At 42.8% G+C, this 21855-nt stretch overlaps 1 protein-coding gene across 1 annotated transcript; it reads right to left on the reverse strand.

Annotated features, from left to right (window-relative positions):
* Window positions 1-11389: 11389 nt before the first annotated feature.
* LOC123404492 (protein SRG1-like) lies at window positions 11390-13145 on the reverse strand. The gene is made up of 4 exons (XM_045098425.1): window positions 12799-13145; window positions 12446-12705; window positions 11971-12292; window positions 11390-11866 (listed from the first exon to the last, which is right to left on the reverse strand). The coding sequence occupies exons 1-4, from the start codon at window positions 13042-13044 to the stop codon at window positions 11624-11626; spliced, it is 1071 nt and encodes a 356-aa protein (XP_044954360.1). The 5' UTR covers window positions 13045-13145; the 3' UTR covers window positions 11390-11623.
* Between the last annotated feature and the right edge of the window lie 8710 nt (window positions 13146-21855).

Below are 21855 nucleotides of genomic sequence, written 5' to 3' on the forward strand. Positions count from 1 at the left end.
AGAGAAAGAAAAGTCCAACGTGTGGTCCAGGAACTGTACAATCTTGCTGCTGAAGATGCGCTGCTCGTTCTCCCCGTGGCGCCACTTGCCAAAAGAGAAAAGAAGTACGTACAATATTGTCACGGAACTTCCCAACAAAAATCCCAAATATTTATAGTTATATTTGACAATCGTAAAATAGAAAAAATAATAAAACTTATATTTGTTCGGGTCAAATTTCCTCTCTATTAACCCGAAAGTGTTTCCATGTACAAAAGTGATATGAAAAAAAATATTTCATCTGTTTCGAAACGTAAGTCTTCTTAAAAAAAAATAGTATGAAATAGATACGGATGTAATTGACATATTTTAAAGTATAGATTCACTCATTTTACTTCATATGTAGTCCATATTAGAATCCTCAAAAAGACTTATGTTTATATTTAGGAAGGGAGGGAGTAATTAAGTTCTAGACCGTCATCTGCCTTCCTAGCGGTGGGATGCACAAACAAGAATTGTTCTTGTGCTGACGATTCAATCCTATCCAGTTTAACTAAATCTGATAATTTTGTTTGGCATCAACCATTTTAGCATTGAACACATGCATGAATGCGAGTGAATTGCATGAGAAACCACCACATTTGGGGCTTCCTTTGTGGAAAACTATGTGGTCCTTCATTTTTTGTAAAACGCATTGTGGATTCGCTATTTTTTTTTGAAATTTCACTAATCAGGTGATTTAGCCTGGTTGATCACTTTGTGGGAAGTGGGATGAGATTGTAAGGAGAAGAGTTGATAAAAATTGATATACAACTCCCTCGATTTCAAAGACATCTATATTCAGAAAATGAAAAAGCAACCAGCCCCCTCCCACCCATGTCGCCTGCCTCCTCCGAGATGGTGGCGGGCCACCTTGAGGTGGCCTCCGGCGAGATGACTTCCCTCCCCCTAGTCTTGCTAGCGGGGCGGTGCGGCCTCCCTCCTCTCTGGCCGTCGCAGCTGGCCGACGGCTCGCCCCTAGCCACGAGCTCATGACCATGGCCCTGCCGCTGTGCTGCCGAAGCTCTGTTGGCCCTGCTGTTGTTGCTCTTCACCTGCTCGCCCCTACGCCTTGGGGGGGTCGCCCCGCCACACTCGTCGGGGCTGTAGGAGGAGGGAGACCCTGATCCCGACCTCATCTGGTCATGCTTAGGTGTGCTGCCGGGGTGCCGCCGGGGTCGTGCATCGACGAACAGGAACGATGACGAAGAGGGACGAGTGTGGGGCGGCGCTAGGAGGTTGCACATCCACACCGAGGACTACCACGCGTCTCACCTAGATGCCGATGAAGCAGCCTCGTCCTCCACACAAGGTAGAGCTGTTGCTCCCGGTGGTTGCGCCGCCGGAGGTCCGGTAGGGCGACGCGTTGTACACTCGCGCCATAGTTGGTGGAGCTGCTACTGCTCGTGGCTCGGTCGGCACATGGCAGTCAGGGTGGAGCTGCTGCTGCTCGCCGACATCGGGTGGAGCCCTAGAGGTAGGGGAGTCGCCTGCTGATTGCTGGGAGGGACGGCGGCGCCGAAGGCCGGACGGTGGGGTCGTGCGGCTTGCCTCGGCCGGCGCGTGTGGAGGGGTTGATTGCTTTTCTTTTTCCTATATAGGTGTGTATGTGTTAATTATTTGCTGAGTCAACTCCTTACAACCAGGTCCCACTTGTTAGAAAGTGATCAAACGGGTTTAATCATCCAAACAATGGTGCGTTTTGCAAAACATTATGAACCCCATTGTTTTTCGCAAAGGATGCCCCAAGTGTGGTGATTTCTTGCAATTCACTCCATGAATGCAGATTAACAGGGTGCTGGAGACATCCAAAGACGTACGGTTCCTTTCCAATGGTGTCCAATCCAATTTCAAGCCGTTCAACTACGACCGCGCAGGTTCAGCAAAATGGAAGAGCTGCGATTCAAGGACCACCCCTTGTATGTACAAGCTTCTAATTGGTCAAATGAAGCACATGTACCAAAGAATATGCGTTGGAACTGATGTCATTGAACAACGAATTGTCATTTCTCCGCTAAAATGCTACTCCCTCCGTCTGAAAATATTTATTCTAGAAATGAATAAAATAGATGTATTTATAACTAAAATAAATCTAGATACACCCATTCTTAGAATAAGTATTTCCTGACGAAGGGAGTATGTTTTTCTTAACGCTAGTAAGCGTGGCGCTGGTGTGGCTAAGTTCAGTCGCGTTGGACCACAAAACCGTCGTTTCCTCATAAATTCTAAGGTTTTTCTTACCCAGTATGCGGCGTAGCGGGTTGGTGTGGTGAAGTTCAACACCAAAATGGCTTGCGCTTTCAGCTAAATGGTCAGATACAGATTTGGTTGAAACTTCAAACTACGATTATTAAAAAGGGCCACGCTACCCACGCGGCTGCCATACAACATGGAGCTTCAAGGGCATCTTTGGATACATGCACCATTTGTTTTTGCGTCCCTACATCTGTAGCTGAGTAGAGCCTGCCTAAGATTATACAAGCAAAAAATTCATGTTGTGCAAATAGTTTGCTTGCCCGCGTGTTGGTTGCCCTATGTTATGAGGTTATGGCATCTCTAGTAGATCCCCTAAAACTCAAATTTGAGGAGTAAAAGGGAGTTTAAGGGGCTTAAGGCCTATCTAGCAAATCCCCTAAAGTGTATAATCCCTAAAAATATAGTTTTTCACTCTAAAATGGCAATGTTCTAGTCAAATACATTCCAGATACGCGACCGCGGCTGTATTTGCTCGACCGCCGTACCCACCTCGATGCACCCACCCAACCCTCTCCAACGGCAAAAATGTGTAGTGTGATCTCTAACTTCCAATGATTTTAATGAGGACCGACCTGCTAATAAAATGACGGGTTCTATTTAACATGCATGCCAATGGATACTGGCAAAACCCGCACCCTGTGCGTACACATGCTACATTGTTCGACCCATTACAGGGGTTTTTTGTGTCATTTTCTTGAACCCGTTTTACACAACCGAAAAAAATCAGCTTGCTCTTTTCAGTTTTTTGTATTTTTTAATTCATGAACACTTTGATGTGTTTTTTATTTTTGTTCTTTATTTCTTTCGTTTTTTGTTTACTCTTCCATTTTTTTTCCATTTTAAATTTGGAAGAATTTTTGAAATTCATGAATATTTATGAATTCTTGATTTTTTGAAAATTCAGGAATAATTTTTCAAATTCATGAACATTTATTGAATCAATAACTGTTTTTCAAACAATTATGAAGTGACCAATATTTCTTGAAATTTGTGAACACTTTTCAGATTTGTGATTTTTCTGAAATTCGGGAACATTTTTTGAAATTGGTGAACATTTTTTAAATCGACGAACATTTTTTGATTTGATTGTGTGGAATAGAAATATTTAGCTTAATAACACGTGAACCAAAAGTAAAAAAAACATACAACTGATTATATTTCATTATGTATATTGGTAAAATGTGTGTTGAATATAAGCAGAATACAGTAGAATGCAAAATATTTTCCCACACATGGTTGCATGTAGTGGTGGGTCTTTTTCATGCATGATTGCATGTTGAGGTGGATCTTATTCCATCCAAAATTAAATGGTGATGTTGCATGCTCTCTTGAGATAAGTAAGTTACTGAGGATCACTCTCTTAAGTATATATATGATATAAGGATACCTAGTCCTTGTAACCCTATGGCTCATACTTGGGGAAAATTTGGGCACTCTCCAAAACTATTTGTAAACCTCTTGGGAGACATTTATTGCTCAAGAGTGATGTTGATAAAAAAGTTTTTGAAAGCAAATGATATTGTAGTTGGAGGTAGGAATGTTTTTGAAAACAATGTTTTGAAACTAGAGAGAAGTGAAGGACGTGATGGAATTGGTATGCCGAAATTATGATAATGGAAATGAAGATGGTTTTGGTGGATAAAATGGTGTAAGGTGGTTTTTGAACTCTAGGACTCAAGCTAAGTGCCGCTAAACTAACCTAACATGTGCTAAACTTAGTTTTTTCGCTGAGACCATAGAACAATCATTCTATGGTATTTTCATTAATTAAAGTAATGGGATACAAAAAATACAAAACTTCAACCAATGCCCGTTTTAGGAAAATGAGAGAAAAAATCATAGCTACGTTGCATGGTATCGGGGCTACATATTTCTGGATCTTTTCAGCTTTGCTCTACTTTGGTTCGAGTTCTATAGCCCGTAGAACCTCTTTGAGGTAGAATTTACAATTGTTAAAATGAGGAGATGTTGATCTAAATTTTTTGTTATTTCTGACTGACCATATACCCCAGCATCCCATGATAATGATATCGAGTAAAATATCACCTCGAAGTTGTGACATTGATAAGATGGTTTCATCGGATGCTGTTATACCTCTTTGTTAATGTGGGAAGAGAAAATCCCAACTTCTAAGGGTAAATGGGCAATCCAGACATAGATGAAGGATTGTTTCGTCAACCTTGTCTCCACAAAGAACACAATTATAGTCATCCAAGTTCATTTTATTGCGTAGGTTCCTTAAGTTCAGCCTATCATGAAGCAATATCGAGAAGAAAATCTTGTGTCTGAGTCTACATGGTGTGCTTCATAGTAGCTTGAATATACTATGAGTATGGCTAGATGTCATGAGTAACTTGTACATGTTTATTGCACTATATTGAGAGTTAGTACATGTGTAGTGCCATCTATCTTGATTATAATTTGCCCCTCTGCTGACAATTATCTCATGCATCGAGTTGAATTGCTGGGAGGCCTGGAGTGATAATAGTCCGTTGAAGAGTTGTATGATGTCCTATTGTTCCATCACATTGGACAATGAAATGGATATTAATAGCAAAGGAGTGAAGCTCGTGATATTTAAGTGAAAGTGGTTGTCCAGTCCAATTATCAGTCCAAAATATAGTAGTGTCTCGTTTGTCAGACTTGCAAACAACATGTTGCTTAAACCTTGGAATGAGTTTGGTAACTTCTGTTGAGCAAAATGAGCCCAATTGTCTATCACCTGGTAAATTTGTTTGATATTATGTCTCCCAGATAATGTTAACCCAAGGGATGTCTTCTGTGTTAAGGAATTTATGCAGAAATTTCATAAGAAGGGCTGATTATGTGTAGCAATGTCCAGCACTCCCAGTCCCCCATATTGTTTAGGTTTACACACTTTATTCTATGAGATAAGTGCAACTCCAGTCTCAAGGGTACCATATTTTCTCCAGAAAATTTTCTTAAGATAGATGTTGATCTCCTTGAGAATAGTTTTGGGATTGTCAAGGAGCACATGAAAAAAGTTGGTATAGTAGTGAAGACATACTTGATTAGGGTGAGGTTGTCTCCTGTAGAGAGGAGAGTGGAGCGACTGAGTAATCTTTTTTCAATCTTCTTCATCATGGGAACATAGTCTTCTATTTTGGGCTTAGATGTGCTGAGAGGGAGAACAAGGTATGTGTGTGTGTGACAAAGTTCCAATCTTACAACTAAGTAGAGAAAATAATGAATCCATCTTCGCAACAGGTGTGTTGATGGAGATATTAATGGACTTACTTTAAAACCAGTATAGGCAGCACAATGAAGCAGGACATTTTTGATGTGTGAGAGCTGAAGAACCTCTACTTTATCCACAAGAATGGTATCATCTGCCTACTGAATGATTGGATAATCAGGGCTCGAGTTATGTTGAAGTGATGAACTAGTGCATTAGTCATAGCCTCATCTAGCATAGTCTGAAGTAGGTCAGCAGCTAATACAAAGATCAATGGGGAAAGTGGGCCTCCTTTCCCGGCACCCTTTTTGCAGAGAAACTGTATACTAGGCCTACCATTGATCAAGAGAGGAAAACCTAGTGCCATAGATCATTTTGATCCAATTAATTTTGTCTCCAAATCACTTGCCTTCTAGAATATCAATGAGGGTGTCATGATTAAGCGTATCAAATGCCTTTTCAAAATCCAATTTTAGCAGTACTAATTCTTTTTTTAATTGTTGAAATTGATTGATATATTCATATGCCCACGCGAGTCAGTCTTCGCTACATCTGTTACTGAGAAAGCCACATTGGTTCTTATGTACCATCTTGAGGATAACTTTCTGTAATCTATTGGACAGCAGCTTAGTGAGGATCTTGAGTGTGCAGTTGACGAGGGAGATAGGCCTGAATTTTGCGAGAATGGATGATGAATCCGTTTTAGGAATCAGTGTGATGAAGGAATATTTAATGCTCTGCAAGTTTGGGAGATCCTTGATGAAAGTCATGAATCAACTTGTTGAAATCTGGTGCAATTTTTTTAAGAAAGCAACATTTAATCCATCAAGCCCAGGTGATTTATCAGCACACATATCCTTGATTACATGATCAATCTCCTCTTTAGAAAAGGAGATTCAAGTCACTAGTGCAAAACAAGGCTTCGGTTCTGGCCAGATCAGAGCATTAGTTCCGGTCTTGTTACGAACCAGGACTAATGTTGGCATCAGTCCCGATTTGAGCGGCTAGGACGCCAGGAGGGCCTCGACGGTCATCAGCCCTGGTTTGAATCGAACATTTAGTCCCGGTTCCAGACACCAACCGTGACTAAAGGGCTTCGCTCTTGGCGCAACACCTTTAGTCCCGGTTGTTGTCTCCAACCAGGGCGAAAGGTTTGTCTTCAGTCCCGGTTTTAGGCACCAACCGGGACTAATAAAATGCCTATATATACCCCTGCGCCCCTCGATCTTCTCCTTTTATGCCATAGAAGGTGGAGGTGTGTGCTGCTGCTCTGTTCTGCCTATATGCGCACATGAGGTGTTCGATGAAATGCCCGAGCCACACTTAAGCTTTCTCGCTTCCTCCAAGCTCGACCTCCAAGCTTCATTTCCCCCTAGATTTGGCTCTGCATCAACTATCCAAGTGTTCTAAAAGGTTAGCAACTTCATCTATTTGCGATTTTGATCGCATTTATTGTTGCATTTAAATGTATTACATAGTTGTATCTTGTTTTATGAGAACTATGTATGAACTTTATGTATTTATTTTTGCAGTAATAACAACTCTAATTAGGTTTTAATGTGATGATGAACTTGTATTTATTTGGTCATTTATCTATTCATGATGTTATGTAATGGTTTTCGATATACTTAATTGAAAGACACCGTTCCAGTCACAAAACCAAGCCCCAACCTATCATCCCTTATTGATGCCTACACCGTCATTACACGTTGATGCCAGTTAAAGATGTACTCAAGATTAATTATTTTTGTGCTGACAGCACGTATATATCCTTAATGTCATGCAAGAAATATATTGAATTTTATGTTTTATTATGATCATTTTGCTGTTTTTTTCCTTGGGATCTTGATCGGTAGCACGAAGCTTGAGCTAAGGCCGCAAGGAGTTCAGCAATGGGAGCCTCACTAAGACCAGAATGATCCAGGAGTTCGTGAACATACTTCCGTTGACGACTGGAAGCACCAGCCGACGAGAGAGTTTGTTGTGACACTACTAGGGAAAACCCTAGGAGTAGCGCTGGAAATATGCGTAGCAGTAGCGCTGGATCGAGCGCTACTGCTATCGCGCTACAGCAAAAACCTAGTAGTAGCTCAGGTATGGGCAGCGCTACTCGTAAGTAGTATTAGCAGTAGCGCTTCCCTATCCACCGCTACTGCTAACTATACTAGTAGCGTTTGCCCATAGTAAGCGCTGCTGCAAAGCAGCGCTACTGGTAAGTATTTACCAGCGCTACTGCTAAATTTTACCTCTCTCACAGCTTTGCACCCTCTACGTATTTGTGATGTATTTATACAGATTCTATACAATAGTTTCATCATATCATATTAAACATACACCATTCTCACATATCATAGACATACAATAGTCTCGTCATACCATCATCATCATCATCATTCAACACAAAATATCATCACATAATCTCGAAAATAGCGATATATAAGTGCGATCATGTCATGTCTCAAATAAGTGCAACTGCATGGTCATGGCACACCCACAAGTTTCATCATCTCTATCTACAACATGATGTAGAAGAGAAGAGCGATCAACATGAGGAAGAGCGCGACTATGTAGTACCAGCGGTCCCGCCCCTGCTCATGCTGGAGTGTCCACCTGAAGTAACTACTTTCCACTTCGGCTTTGGTGTCGAACCCTCTGTGGGTAGCACCCGGGTACCTGTGCACCTGGGCCTGAGCGGCTCGTCAGTGGTCATAGACTCCTGGAACCCTCCCAACGTACACGACGTAGTAGTCCTTCGCCATCTCTGATCTAGGTACCTGCATCGTGAGTTGTTGATTTGAACGATAATGTGCAACATAATGTACTTAAGAAAACAAAGAGGCATGATTAGCAAAATAAAAGCAACCAATAGTAAACATAAATGACAAAGTTCCTCATACCCAAACTAATTAACTAGAACGATCTACGCTGTTCAGGACCACGGTTTAGTTACATCACATAGTTTCACCGTGCATAATTTCAAAGTTTTGCCATAGAAAGACAGTAGTGATAAGGCACGCTAGTTCAGGACCACAGTTTAGTTACATCACATTGTCATTGACAATCAGTCCTCGTCCCAATCTTCATAGTCAGCGAGGACGCACCCGAGCTTCGTGAAAGGCTTCATGTCTAGATGCTGAGCGACTAGCAGTGCTCGGACATTAACCCGCGTGATTGCTCCTATGTAGAAGATCCCCGTTGGTTCGAGGACTTGCTTCATGATCACTTGGGCTAGTTCACACTGTACGTGATAAAACTCAGCTCGGATTCGATGATCCGGTGTCGTTCCTATGCTTGTGGCCCAGCTGACAATCTCGTCATCTTCGGTAGTAGCTGACATGCGAAGGCGTTGATTATCCCTTCTGAACTCCATCAGGTGATGCATGAGGTAGAATCCATCAGCCGTAGTGTTGTGCGGTTGCTGGATGCAGCAGAAGTCGGTCTTATGGCCGAAAGCCGGTGCTTTATTCCTGGTCTTTTTCACCTTGATATATCCACCAGTCAGGCTGAAGGTGCACAGGGTAGAGTCGAGAACACTCTTTACGTGCGTGTAATCCTTTTTCTTGAGGTTCTTCGACAAGTCCAAGTAGATAGCATGGGAGTATTCTGGGTACAAAACAATGAGGACGACGCCGCCCCCGCTTGCAAAGGAATGAAACATGTACAGAAGGATATGCGTGGATGACTTACGAGGGATGATAAGGCAGGGGAATCGCTTCCTTGTCCTTATTAGCGATCATGAAATCGCTGAGGTACTTGCTCGCATAGTCACGGTGCTCTTTGCAAACTTCCAATAAGTCCTCGTGCTTATAGTATGGGTCCGCGACGCAGATACATTTGATGCTCTCCATATTGATGATGGAGTTGAGATACAATGCATACATGCGGATGAACTGGAAATCCAGCTTGGTCATGTGGAACATGTTGTAGATGTAGTCAAATCGCAGGAGGAACTGATTGGCGGGCCAGGTATCGACGTACATCTTCCCACCCGACACATGAGCCGCGTAAAGCGGGTATCCTGGATGTTTTGCGGCGAGAAGGTTTTTCTCTCTGGCTGGCACATCTTCATGGAGTCTCTTTAGATCATTGTTCAGTATGTGATCTAGCGCTTTGGCAGGTAGAATCGGCTCAACGGCGATGTGGACATTTGTCTGTCCATTTTTTTTTTGGCCTTCGCCTTTAGAAGTTCGAGCATGAAACTCAAGCGGGTCACCTCGGGATCGCAACCGTCATACAATGGAGTCCTCGAGTCCACTTCAAGTTGAGCCAGCTTGGCCTCCTCTCTAGAAGCAGCTCTCTCGCTAGTCGTACTCTTGTGAAGGAGGTCTTGAACATGAGGGTCTTGCATGACTGCACTTAGTAGCATTGAAGACTGCGGCTTGACCACTGCCTCTTCTCCGCCATGTTTGGACTCTTCTTCGCCGTGTCCGGAATCTTCTCCGCCGCCGTCATTTCCGGAATCTTCCCCGCCGCCATGTCCGGCACCATCGTCTTCGTGTCGACCGGTCATCTCTTCGTCTAGCCACATGTCGTTATTCCCCCATTTGGATGTCTTCATCAACATCATCTTCTTCACTTATCCACCGAGTATAGCCATCCATGAAACCATTCATCTGCAGGTGCGCCTTCAAAGTGCCATGATCAAAAGGGTCAAAAAGGACTCCTTCCTTGCATCTTGCACACGGACATCTAATCCTAGTTCGATTATTTGCATGCATGTCCATCACCGCGGATTGCATGTACCGCTCTACCTTCCATCCACTCACATTCATGACCGACTACACGGTATAACAAGCAAAAGGGTTATAAAATAAATAATGCATGCATGCTTCAAAGTCATATAAAATTTTGGCATGACCTTGCCTAAAAATAGGAATACTGAGTTTGCTCGAAATTCACTGAAACGGAAATAAATCGACATTTCGACAAAAGATAAGCAACTCGATCGGAGGGCATGTCACACTCGCACAAATCTCTCCATATATATATATCCTAAACACGCATATTCTCATTCACACACATATTCCCATTCTTTAAGTGAATCTAGCTATCTAACTAATGGAGAGGGAGTTATGGTGGAGGGGGGAAGTAATATAATGGGAAGAGGAAGAGAGGTGGGACAAAAAGAGATGTGAGAGAAGTCATTTATGAAGGAGAGTTATGGTGAAGTTTGGCATTAATGAGGAGAGAAGAGAGGTAGGAGGAAGATAGAAGAAGAGCAACAATGGTGTGGAGAGTGTGGAGAGGGGGAGGAGGGGGGGAGAGGTGAAAGTGGGGAGGGGAGGGGGGGGGGGGGGGGGGGGAGGTGGCAGCCGCAACTAGCAGTAGCGCTGGATAACAGAGAGCGCTGCTGCTATTCTATTAGTAGTAGCACTGCACACCATCGAGCGCTACGACTAAGTGGAGCCAACTAGCAGCAGCGATGCTGCAAAACAAAGCGCTACCGCTAAATACTTAGTAGTAGCGCTGGATTTTGGGCAACGCTGCTACTACAGCTACCGTCAGTGGCATCGTCTGGTTCCACATAGTAGTAGCGCCTTTTTAATTAGCAGCGCTACTGCTAAGGTGTATGCAGCTGGCTCAGCGCTACTGCTAATTAGCAGCAGCGTTTTCTTTTTTCTAGCGCTACTACTCATGTCCTTCCTATAAGGTTTTTCCTAGTAGTGTGACTAGTTAATGCTAACATCGTAATCACCGACGAGAAGCTATTGACATGTCACACTCTATAGTAGTGGGTGTCTATTTATGTCACACTCTATAGTAGTGGGTGTCTATTTTTCAGGAAAGATACACATGAAATTCTGACTGTTAACCCACATTTTTCATGGCACAATGGTCTCTTAATTTCTTGAAACGGAGGCACAATGGTACTTATCAATGATACATACTAACAGGAAAAACTATCCTTGCATCCGCATGTTGCACACAATCGATAAGTTTTATTCCATCCTTTGCATCCGTATGTTGCCCACAGCGGATAAGTTTTATAATAGGGTTTAATGCGACCACACAAGCTGCCCAACATTTTACATGAGGAGTACACACACAAAAATCTGGGAAATAGGTAAAAACATAAACTCGTTACAAACTGGTCAACGGAAGATACTTCACCATAGATCTTACTCAGCGAGCTTGCATACATCGGAATCATATTCAGATCTTCACGCCGTCTATGGCTAGTGTCCCAGTGGCATAAGTGTCATGGTATTTTTCCATGTAGTCGTTGAGCTTGATCTTCATGTATCGGGCAGGTCTCTTGTCATCCACCAGCTCTGACACCGGCTCAAGTTGTGTCTCTAGCTCCAACGTATAGACCAGCACCAACGACAAGCGCTCTTTCTCCGCGTTGGTGACAACCCTATGCACCAAGCTTTTGAAAAACCCATTGCTCAAAATCTGCATGTATAAGGATGAAATAGAGAGATGTATTATATCTCATCTAGACAATCCAGAAAACAAGGTCAAACAATTATACATGTAGCTGGCTGTAGACACAGTACCTCCATTATATCTCCTATGTTCATAACCAATGCATTTGGAACGATGGGCACGTTGTACCACACGCCGTTTCTCTCAAGCTGGAGCCCCTCGGCATCGGCGAAGTTGACTGTGATTATCGAGCCATCGGTATGGGCCTTAAGTCCCAAGACGTGGTCCGGCCTTGGACACTGAGGGTAGTAGTTGAATATAGCTTGGGTGATGGAGTTGTTGCCGATCATGTTTACCAGGTGGTCCTCTTGTAAATTGAGCATCTTGGCCATGTTTCGAAAGACAAGGTTAGCCGCCGCCTTGCACCTGACCGTGTACTCACACAGGATGTCTCTGCACAATTATATACGGATGATAATTAAGAAAATTGTACTGAGTTACTCATCAACTGTCGGGGTATCAGTTTGAAAATTGTACTGGGTTAGTCATCACCTGCCGGTTGATCTATATGTGTATGGTAAAAACCGAGAGCTAGACGGTAAGTACCTGAAAGAAGGGGGTTGTGTTGGCCAGAGTCTGTAGGTTCTTAGGGACTCGGGTTCCACTAGGAGATTGAGCCGGTCGTTCCAGTCAAGGACCTGATTCTCTTTTACGACCATGTCATTACCATATCCATCCATGCCCATCTTCTCGCCGTTGACAATGTTTGAGTACTTTTGTTTCTCTTCTAGTGGGAGGTTGAAGAACTCTCTGGTGGCCTTCATCGCCTCGGCAAGAAAGCTAGGCTCCATTCCATGTCCAACAGCCTGCAGAGAGATGGGCCGGAGATGAGATGACCACTAGCTAGCTTCATCTCATGAAATGAAACAAATGAAAACGCAATAAAGAAGTTTAATTACCAGGAAGAGGTTCCAGTTCTCCAAGGCGGACCGCAACTTGGCGAACTCTTCGGGGCTGCCGGCAGACAGCCGGCTGAGGTCGATGATGGGGATGGGCTCGGGCATCTCGGAGACAGCCGCCGCAGCGGGACGGTCTTGCTCCGGAAGCACGTACTGGCTCGGTGGCTCCTTCACGCCGGCGCCTACCAGCTCTTGCACGATCGGAGGTACCTCGAGAACCTTGAATTGTTGGTCATAAGAAGCCATGGTTGCTTGCTGTTAGAGTGTTGGTATATTGAGCTTCCACGTTGGTAGTGCAGTCTGCATAGTAAGGAGCTATATATATAGGCATATTGTTATGGAGGAATGTTTTTTTTTCCTGTGCGCACTGCATAGTAAGAAGCTATTATTTTCTCCGTTGATTTTTCTTGCATTATACTATTCCACTTAACTGGTCGCTGGCTGGTGCCGTTTGTCTGGATTGTCTGAACCTTCCCACCATATCCAGAGATTTTTCTTCCCTAAACAGTCCATGCAGACAACTTGGGATGATTTGGGAACATCATCTCACCAACCTGATCGCCCCATTATCTCCAGCTTCACAAGCAGCCGGTCCAGGCTGTACTGATGTAGCCAGTCCTAGTGAGAATCCATATCCTTATCTGTATAAACTATCCAAGTCCAAGAGAAAGAAAAGTCCAAGATAGCGCTGCCCGTTTTCCGCGTGCAGTTTCTAAGAGATACTATGTCGCCAGTCGTCACTTGCCTGAAGAGAAAAAAAGTACAATCTTTGCTCTGCTATCTCGCTGAATTGTCACGAAACTTCCCAAACAAAAATCCCGATTTTTATGATATTTATATTGGACAATCTTAACATAGAAATGTTAATAAAACTTATATTTGTTCGGGTCAAAGTTTTTTTTTTTGAAAGAAAGGGCCTCCCCTGCTCTATTTTATTAATGAAGCAATACGGTCACCAGTTTTACAATACTCCGACTAAACAAAACAGGACCAACATAGGTCGAAAAGCATCTCAAACACAAGTTCAGCTAAAACAGAGAAACACACCTAAATAGTAGTAGATCAACAACACATGCAGCGATTTCTTTTCAGCTTCTCCACGCGATGCGCAAGAGTTCTCCTCTAGATTTGTCCTGCTTAGAGATGAATTGACGCAACACCAGCTCCTGTGTGGCGTCGCGAAGAACGGACCATTGTCGTAGAAAATTTTGTAGCTTCACCAGCACGCAGTCCATACCTTTCCATGTTCGACCCTGGAAACAAAATCTGTTTCTTAGTCGCCAGATACTCCATAAGGAGGCTGCCACAACCATGTTATGAATAGGTTTCTTCTTACAGATCAGCCACAAGGCACAGATATCGTTGAAACAGGAAATTGTAATTTGAAAGCACTCATCAAATATTTTCCATATGCATTTAGCCACAACACAATCAAAGAAAAGATGTTGTACTGATTTCAGCTCAGAACAGAATAAACAAGAAGGATCCTCCACATTTCTCCTTTTAGCTAACTTATCTCTGGTAAGAACTTTGTTATACACACATAGCCAAAGGAAGACATGAATATTCTGTGGACATAAAATTTTCCAAAGTTTGTCACCAATGACAGAAGCCACTCCTCCATAGTTAATAGCACTATAAAAAAGACTTAACAGAATAAACCCCTTTTGTTTCCAGCATCCAAACAGGGATATCACGTGAATCAGATAAAGGGATTTTTTTGATAGTATCAAGTAATTGGTTCCATCTATTTACCCCTCTAATGTCAACACATCTTCTAAATGACAACTTAAGCTCTGCCCCATCCCAAACCTGAGAGATGGTGCAGTCAGGCTGGTTACAAATGTGAAATAATTCCCAAAATTGCACCTTTAGGGAACAATCCCCAACCCAAGTGTCATGCCAGAATTTAACGTTATTGCCATTACCAATTTTCCACCTATAAAATGTCTTTTTTTTTGCGAGACACCTATAAAATGTCTTAGAGGCATTAAGGGCCCAAGTTACACTCTTCCAAAAGGAGGATCCATTTTCAGGTTTGGACCACAGGATATTGGGAGATTCAATGTCATATTTAAAGGAAATGAGATCTTTACAGTCTTTATTTTGGCTGTCAAAGAATCTTTTCCCCCATGAGGCCAATAAAGCCATATTAAACTCCTTAAGGTTAGGCACACCTAAGCCCCCAAAAGCCTTCTTCCTAGTAATCAATCCCCAATTAGCAAGATGGTATTTGTGTTGGTCCCCCATGTCCCCCTAGAAAAAACCTCTCTCACGAGCAAGACGTGATCAGACCCCATAACTATATGGGTGTTGGATTCGTTGGAATCACATGGTGATGTGAACTAGATTATTAACTCTAGTGCAAGTGGGAGACTGTTGGAAATATGTCCTAGAGGCAATAATAAATTAGTTATTATTATATTTCTTAGTTCATGATAATCGTTTATTATCCATGCTATAATTGTATTAATTGGAAACACAATACTTGTGTGGATACATAGACAAAACACTGTCCCTAGTAAGCCTCTAGTTGACTAGCTCGTTGATCAAAGATGGTCAAGGTTTCCTGGCCATAGGCAAGTGTTGTCACTTGATAACGGGATCACATCATTAGGAGAATCACGTGATGGACTAGACCCAAACTAATAGACGTAGCATGTTGATCGTGTCATTTTGTTGCTACTGTTTTCTGCGTGTCAAGTATTTGTTCCTATGACCATGAGATCATATAACTCACGGACACCGGAGGAATGCTTTGTGTGTATCAAACGTTGCAACGTAACTGGGTGACTATAAAGATGCTCTACAGGTATCTCCGAAGGTGTTCGTTGAGTTAGTATGGATCGAGACTGGGATTTGTCACTCCGTGTGACGGAGAGGTATCTCGGGGCCCACTCGGTAATACAACATCACACACAAGCCTTGCAAGCAATGTGACTTAGTGTAAGTTACGGGATCTTGTATTACGGAACGAGTAAAGAGACTTGCCGGTAAACGAGATTGAAATAGGTATGCGGATACTGACGATCGAATCTCGGGCAAGTAACATACCGAAGGACAAAGGGAATGACATACGGGATTATATGAATCCTTGGCACTGAGGTTCAAACGATGAGATCTTCGTAGAATATGTAGGATCCAATATGGGTATCCAGGTCCCGCTATTGGATATTGACCGAGGAGTCTCTCGGGTCATGTCTACATAGTTCTCGAACCCGCAGGATCTGCACACTTAAGGTTCGACGTTGTTTTATGCGTATTTGAGTTATATGGTTGGTTACCGAATGTTGTTCGGAATCCCGGATGAGATCACGAACGTCACGAGGGTTTCCAGAATGGTCCGGAAACGAAGATTGATATATAGGATGACCTCATTTGATTACCGGAAGGTTTTTGGAGTTACCGGGAATGACGAATGGGTTCCGGGAGTTCACCGGGGGGGGGGGGGGCCACCCACCCCGGGGAAGCCCATAGGTATTGGGGGTGCCGCACCAGCCCTTAGTGGGCTGGTGGGACAAGCCCAAAAGGGGCCTATGCGCATTGGGAAGAAAATCAAAGAGAAAAAAGAAAAAAAAGGAGGAGGTGGGAAAGGGAAGAAGGACTCCACCTTCCAAACCAAGTAGGACTCGGTTTGGGAGGGGAGACCTTCCCCCCTTGGCTCGGCCGACCCCTTGGGGGTTCTTGGACCCCAAGGCAAGGCTCCCCCCTCTCCCTCCTATATATAGTGGGGTTTTAGGGCTGATTTGAGACAACTTTTGCCACGGCAGCCCGACCACATATCTCCACGGTTTTACCTCTAGATCGCGTTTTTGCGGAGCTCGGGCGGAGCCCTGCTGAGACGAGATCATCACCAACCTCCGGAGCGCCTTCACGCTGCCGGAGAACTCATCTACCTCTCCGTCTCTCTTGCTGGATCAAGAAGGCCGAGATCATCGTCGAGCTGTACGTGTGCGGAACGCGGAGGTGCCGTCCGTTCGGCACCAGATCGTGGGACTGATCGCGGGATAGTTCGCGGGGCGGATCGAGGGACGTGAGGACGTTCCACTACATCAACCGCGTTCACTAACACTTCTGCTGTACGATCTACAAGGGTACGTAGATCACACATCCCCTCTCGTAGATGGACATCACCATGATAGGTCTTCGTGCGCGTAGGAAATTTTTTGTTTCCCATGCGACGTTCCCCAGCAATCACACCATAAGGTAGGCAGGAATACTAACAATGCAAGCACACAGAAGAATTAGCTTCCGCTTGTAGGTAAGATGTTTGCCTAACCACCCAGAGATACATGTAATGATCCTGTCAATTATAGGTGGGAGGTCTTCCCTACACAACTTGTCATAGTGCAGAGGTACTCCGAGATATTTAATAGGGAAAGAACCCACTTTACAACTAAAAAATTGGGCAAAGATTTTGGTCTCCTCCTCCCCAATGTTAATAGTAAGCAAATCATAACAGAAAGATTTTCAAAACAATACAGGGTCCATTTAAAAAAAAATTGCTTTCTCACAAGAGTTTTCAAGGAAGAGGAGAGTATCATCAGCATATTGTAAACTAGTAATCCCCCCTTTAATCACATGAGGTAGAAGCCCAGAGATAAGATTCTGATGAGGTGCTTTAGCCAGCATTTTAGAAAAAACGTCAGCAACCAGATTAAAGAGGAGGGGAGAGAGTGGGTCCCCTTGCTTAAGACCTTTACCCCCAACAAAGTATGGGCCAATCACATCATTAATATACACACTAAACGTACCTTTCAAAAGAATACTCTTAATCCAAGAGATCCACTTATACCCAAAGCCCCTAGATTTCAACATCTCAAAGAGGAATTTCCAACTAACTCTATCATAAGCTTTTTCATAATCTAATTTGAGCACAAGGCCCTCAGTCTTGGATCGTTTGACTTCATGAATAATCTCATGAGTGATACGTCTCCAACGTATCTATAATTTTTTATAGTTCCATGTTATTATCTTGTCAACTTTGGATGTTTTATATGCATGAATATGCTATTTTATATCTTTTTGGGGACTAACCTATTAACTCACTGCCAAGTGCCAGTTTCTGTTTTTCCCGTGTTTTTGACCCTTTTCAGATGGAGTCCAAATGGAATGAAACTTTACGATGATTTTTTTGGACCAAACGAGACCCCCGAAGCTTTGGAAGAAGGCCAGAAGAGCCACGAGGGAGTCACAAGCCTTGACGCCGCGGCCACCCCCCAGGCCGCACCGTGCAGGCTTGTGACCTCCTCGTTGGCCCAACTGACGCAATTCCACCGCCATAAATTCCTATAAATTCAGAAACCCCCAGAAAGAAACCTAGATCAGGAGTTCCGCCGCCGCAAGCCTCTGTAGCCACCAAAAACCAATCTGGAGCCCGCTCCGGCACCCTGCCGGAGGGGGATCCATCTCGGGTGGCCATCTTCATCATCCCGGTGATCTACATGACGAGGATGGAGTAGTTCTCCCTCGGGACTGAGGGTATGTACCAGTAGCTATGTGTTCGATCTCTCTCTCTCTCTCTCTCTCTCTCTCTCGTGTTCTTGAGATGTCTTGATCTCGATGTACCGTGGGCTTTGCTACTATATTTGGATCTTATAATGTTCTTCCCCCTCTCCCTTCTTGTAATGAATTGAGTTTCCCCTTTGAAGTTATCTTATCGGATTGAGTCTTTGAGAACACTTGATGTATGTCTTGCACGTGTCTATCTGTTGTGATCAACTTGCGGGTTTGTGACAATTGGGAACCTATGTATATGGGTTGGCACACGTGGATTCATGTAAGTACTCGATGTATGTTTTGGTGACCAACTTACGGGTTCTTGACATTGGGAACCTATGCATAGGGGTTGGCACACGTTTTGACTCTCCGGTAGAAACTTCGGGGCACTCTTTGAAGTTCTGTGTGTTTGTTGAATAGATGATTCTGAGATTGTGTGATGCATATCGTATAATCATGCCCACGGATACTTGTGGTGACAATGGAGTATCTAGGTGACATTAGGGTCTTGGTTGATATGTATCTTAAGGTGTTATTCTAGTACGAACTCTATGATGGATTGAACGGAAAGAATAGCTTCGTGTTATTTTACTACAGACTCTTGAATTGATCGATCAGAAAGAATAACTTTGTGGTGGTTTCGTACCCGACAATAATCTCTTCGTTTGTTCTCCGCTATTAGTGACTTTGGAGTGACTCTTTCTTGCATGTTGAGGGCTAGTTATATGATCCAATTATGTTATCTTTGTTGAGAGAACTTCACTAGTGAAAGTATGAACCCTAGGCCTTGTTTCCACGCATTGCAATACCATTCGTGCTCACTTTTGTTACTAGTTACCTTGCTGTTTTTGTAATTTCAGATTACAAAAACCTATATCTACCATCCATATTGCACTTGTATCACCATCTCTTCGCCGAACTAGTGCACCTATACAATTTACCATTGTATTGGGTGTGTTGGAGACACAAGAGACTCTTTGTTATTTGGTTGCAGGGTTGCTTGAGAGAGACCATCTTCATCCTATGCCTCCCACGGATTGATAAACCTTAGGTCACCCACTTGAGGGAAAATTGCTACTGTCCTACAAACCTCTGCACTTGGAGGCCCAACAACGTCTACAAGGAGAAGGTTGCGTAGTAGACATCAAGCTCTTTTCTGGCGCCGTTGCCGGGGAGGTTAGCGCTTGAAGGTATATCTTTAGATCTTGCAATCGAATCTTTTTGTTTCTTGTTCTTTCGCTAGAAAACTACAAAAAAAAATTGGAATTGAGGATGCCTCATATGCTCCATCTTTTCAATGTCTTTCGTGAGCATGATGGGAAGGAAAGTTGTGCTCAAGTGCTGAAAGAGGAATTACATAGAATGCTTGGCATAGAATATGTGAAGGATGAGCATGATTGCAATGTTTTTAGCATGAATTCTTTGAATATCCATGATGCTAATTATATGCAAAGCCACAAGCTTGGGGATGCTATATTTGATGAAGATGATCTTTTTAGTTCTTCCACTTTGAATGATCAAAATCATTTTGATGAAAGCATACCCCCTATCTATGATGATTATTGTGAGGATAATTATGCTTTGAAGAAGAGGGATGATAAAACTTGTCGTACTTTTGAAAACCCCTTTGCTAAACCTTGATTTTTCATTGTGGACACAATTTGTAGTGCTCAAGTCTTTTACGATACTCCCACTACTATTCTTGAGAATAGATTTCCTTATGTGGAGAGTAGTAAAATTCCTATGCTTGTAGATCATGAAAAGAAAGCCTTAGGTGCTGGTTATATTGTTGAATTCATTCATGATGCTACTGAAAATTACTATGAGAGAGGATCATATGCTTCTACTTATTCCAATAGTATCAAGATTCCTCTCCATATGTTGAAATTTTTGAAGCTATGCTTGTTTTGCCTTCCTATGCTAGTTGATTCTTGCTCCAATAAATTGTTTGATGACAAAATCCCTATGCATAGGAAGTGGGTTAGACTTAAATGTGCTAGCCATTTGCTCCATGATGCTCTCGTTGTGTTTCAATCCTTACCTTTTATGTGAGCATCATTGAAATCAATGCCTAGCTAAGGGCGTTAAACGATAGCGCTTGTTGGGAGGCAACCCAATGAATAAATTTTTCTTTGCTTTTTTGCTTCCTGTTTTGTTTTCTCCATACCATAATAATTCTGTTATGATTGTGTCTTTTGTGTTTCTTTTTGTGTTTGTGCCAAGCTAAACCGTTATGATTAGTCTTGGTGATGATTGTTTGATCATGCTGGAAAAAGACAGAAACTTTCTTCTCAGGAAAAGAATTTTCATTTTTATTCTGTAAGAGCTTTTGAGTTGATTCTTTTGGCTTCTGATGTCTATGCAACTTCTTCAGACTGTTGTAATTTGTCAGAGTTTTTGAAGTACCATAAGTATACGAAGTATACAGATTGCTACAGACTGGTCTGCTGTTAACAAATTCTGTTTTTGTTGAGTTGGTTGCTTATTTTGATGAAACTATGGATAGTATCGGAGGGTATTAGCCATGGAAAAGTGAAAATACAGAAACCCAACACCAACATGAGTAGAATTTAAGTTTGCTACAGTACCTAAGGAAGTGGTGATTTGCTTTCTTATACTAATGATATCACGAGTTTCTGTTTAAGTTTTGTGTTGTGAAGTTTTCAAGTTCTGGGTGAAGTTCTTATGAACAAAGAGATAAAGAGTGGCAAGAGCTCAAGCTTGGGAATGCCCAAGGAACCCCAAGTTGATTCAAGGATGCCTCAAAAGCCTAAGCTTGGGGATGCCCCGGGAAGGCATCCCCTCTTTCATCTTCAATCCATCGGTAATGTTACTTGGAGCTATATTTTTATTCACCACATGATATGTGTTTTGCTTGGAGCGTCTTGTATCGTAGGAGTATTTTATTTTTGTTGTGTCACAATCTTCCTTACTGCACACCTAGAGAGAGAGACATGCACTCACCGTGATTTTGTCGAGCTTCACTTATATCCTTTGAGTTAGTTAATTCAGCTCACATGTGTTTCACTTTTATCTTTAGAGCTAGTTGATCTTGCTCTATGTGCTTCACTTATATCTTTTAGAGCACAGCGGTGCGTGGCTTGGTAGTTGGCTTATGCTATGAATGTAGTCCCAAAAGTGGTAGTTATCCAAAGGGTTGCGAAAACATCCATCTTCATGTGCATTGAGTAGAAAGAGAAGCTTGATTCCTCTCAATTAGTTTTGAGATGTGGTTATGGTAATATTTAAATTATGTTAGTATGGTGTTGTGAATCTAGAGATACTTGTGTTGAAGTTAGTGATTCCCGTAGCATGCACGTATGGTGAACCGCTATGTGATGAAGTTTGAGCATGATTAGTTTATTGATTGTCATCCTTTGTGTAGCGGTCGGGATCGCGCGATGGTTTATACCTACCAACCCTTCCCCTAGGAGTATGCGTTGAATGCTTTGTTTCGATTACTACTAAATTTTTTGCAACAAGTATATGAGTTCTTCATGACTAATATTGAGTCCATGGTTTAGATGCACTTTCACCTTCCACCATCACTATCTTCTT

This window comes from Hordeum vulgare, chromosome 6H (genome assembly GCF_904849725.1).
Source record: "Hordeum vulgare subsp. vulgare chromosome 6H, MorexV3_pseudomolecules_assembly, whole genome shotgun sequence".
In the NCBI taxonomy this organism is placed as follows: Eukaryota; Viridiplantae; Streptophyta; class Magnoliopsida; order Poales; family Poaceae; genus Hordeum; species Hordeum vulgare.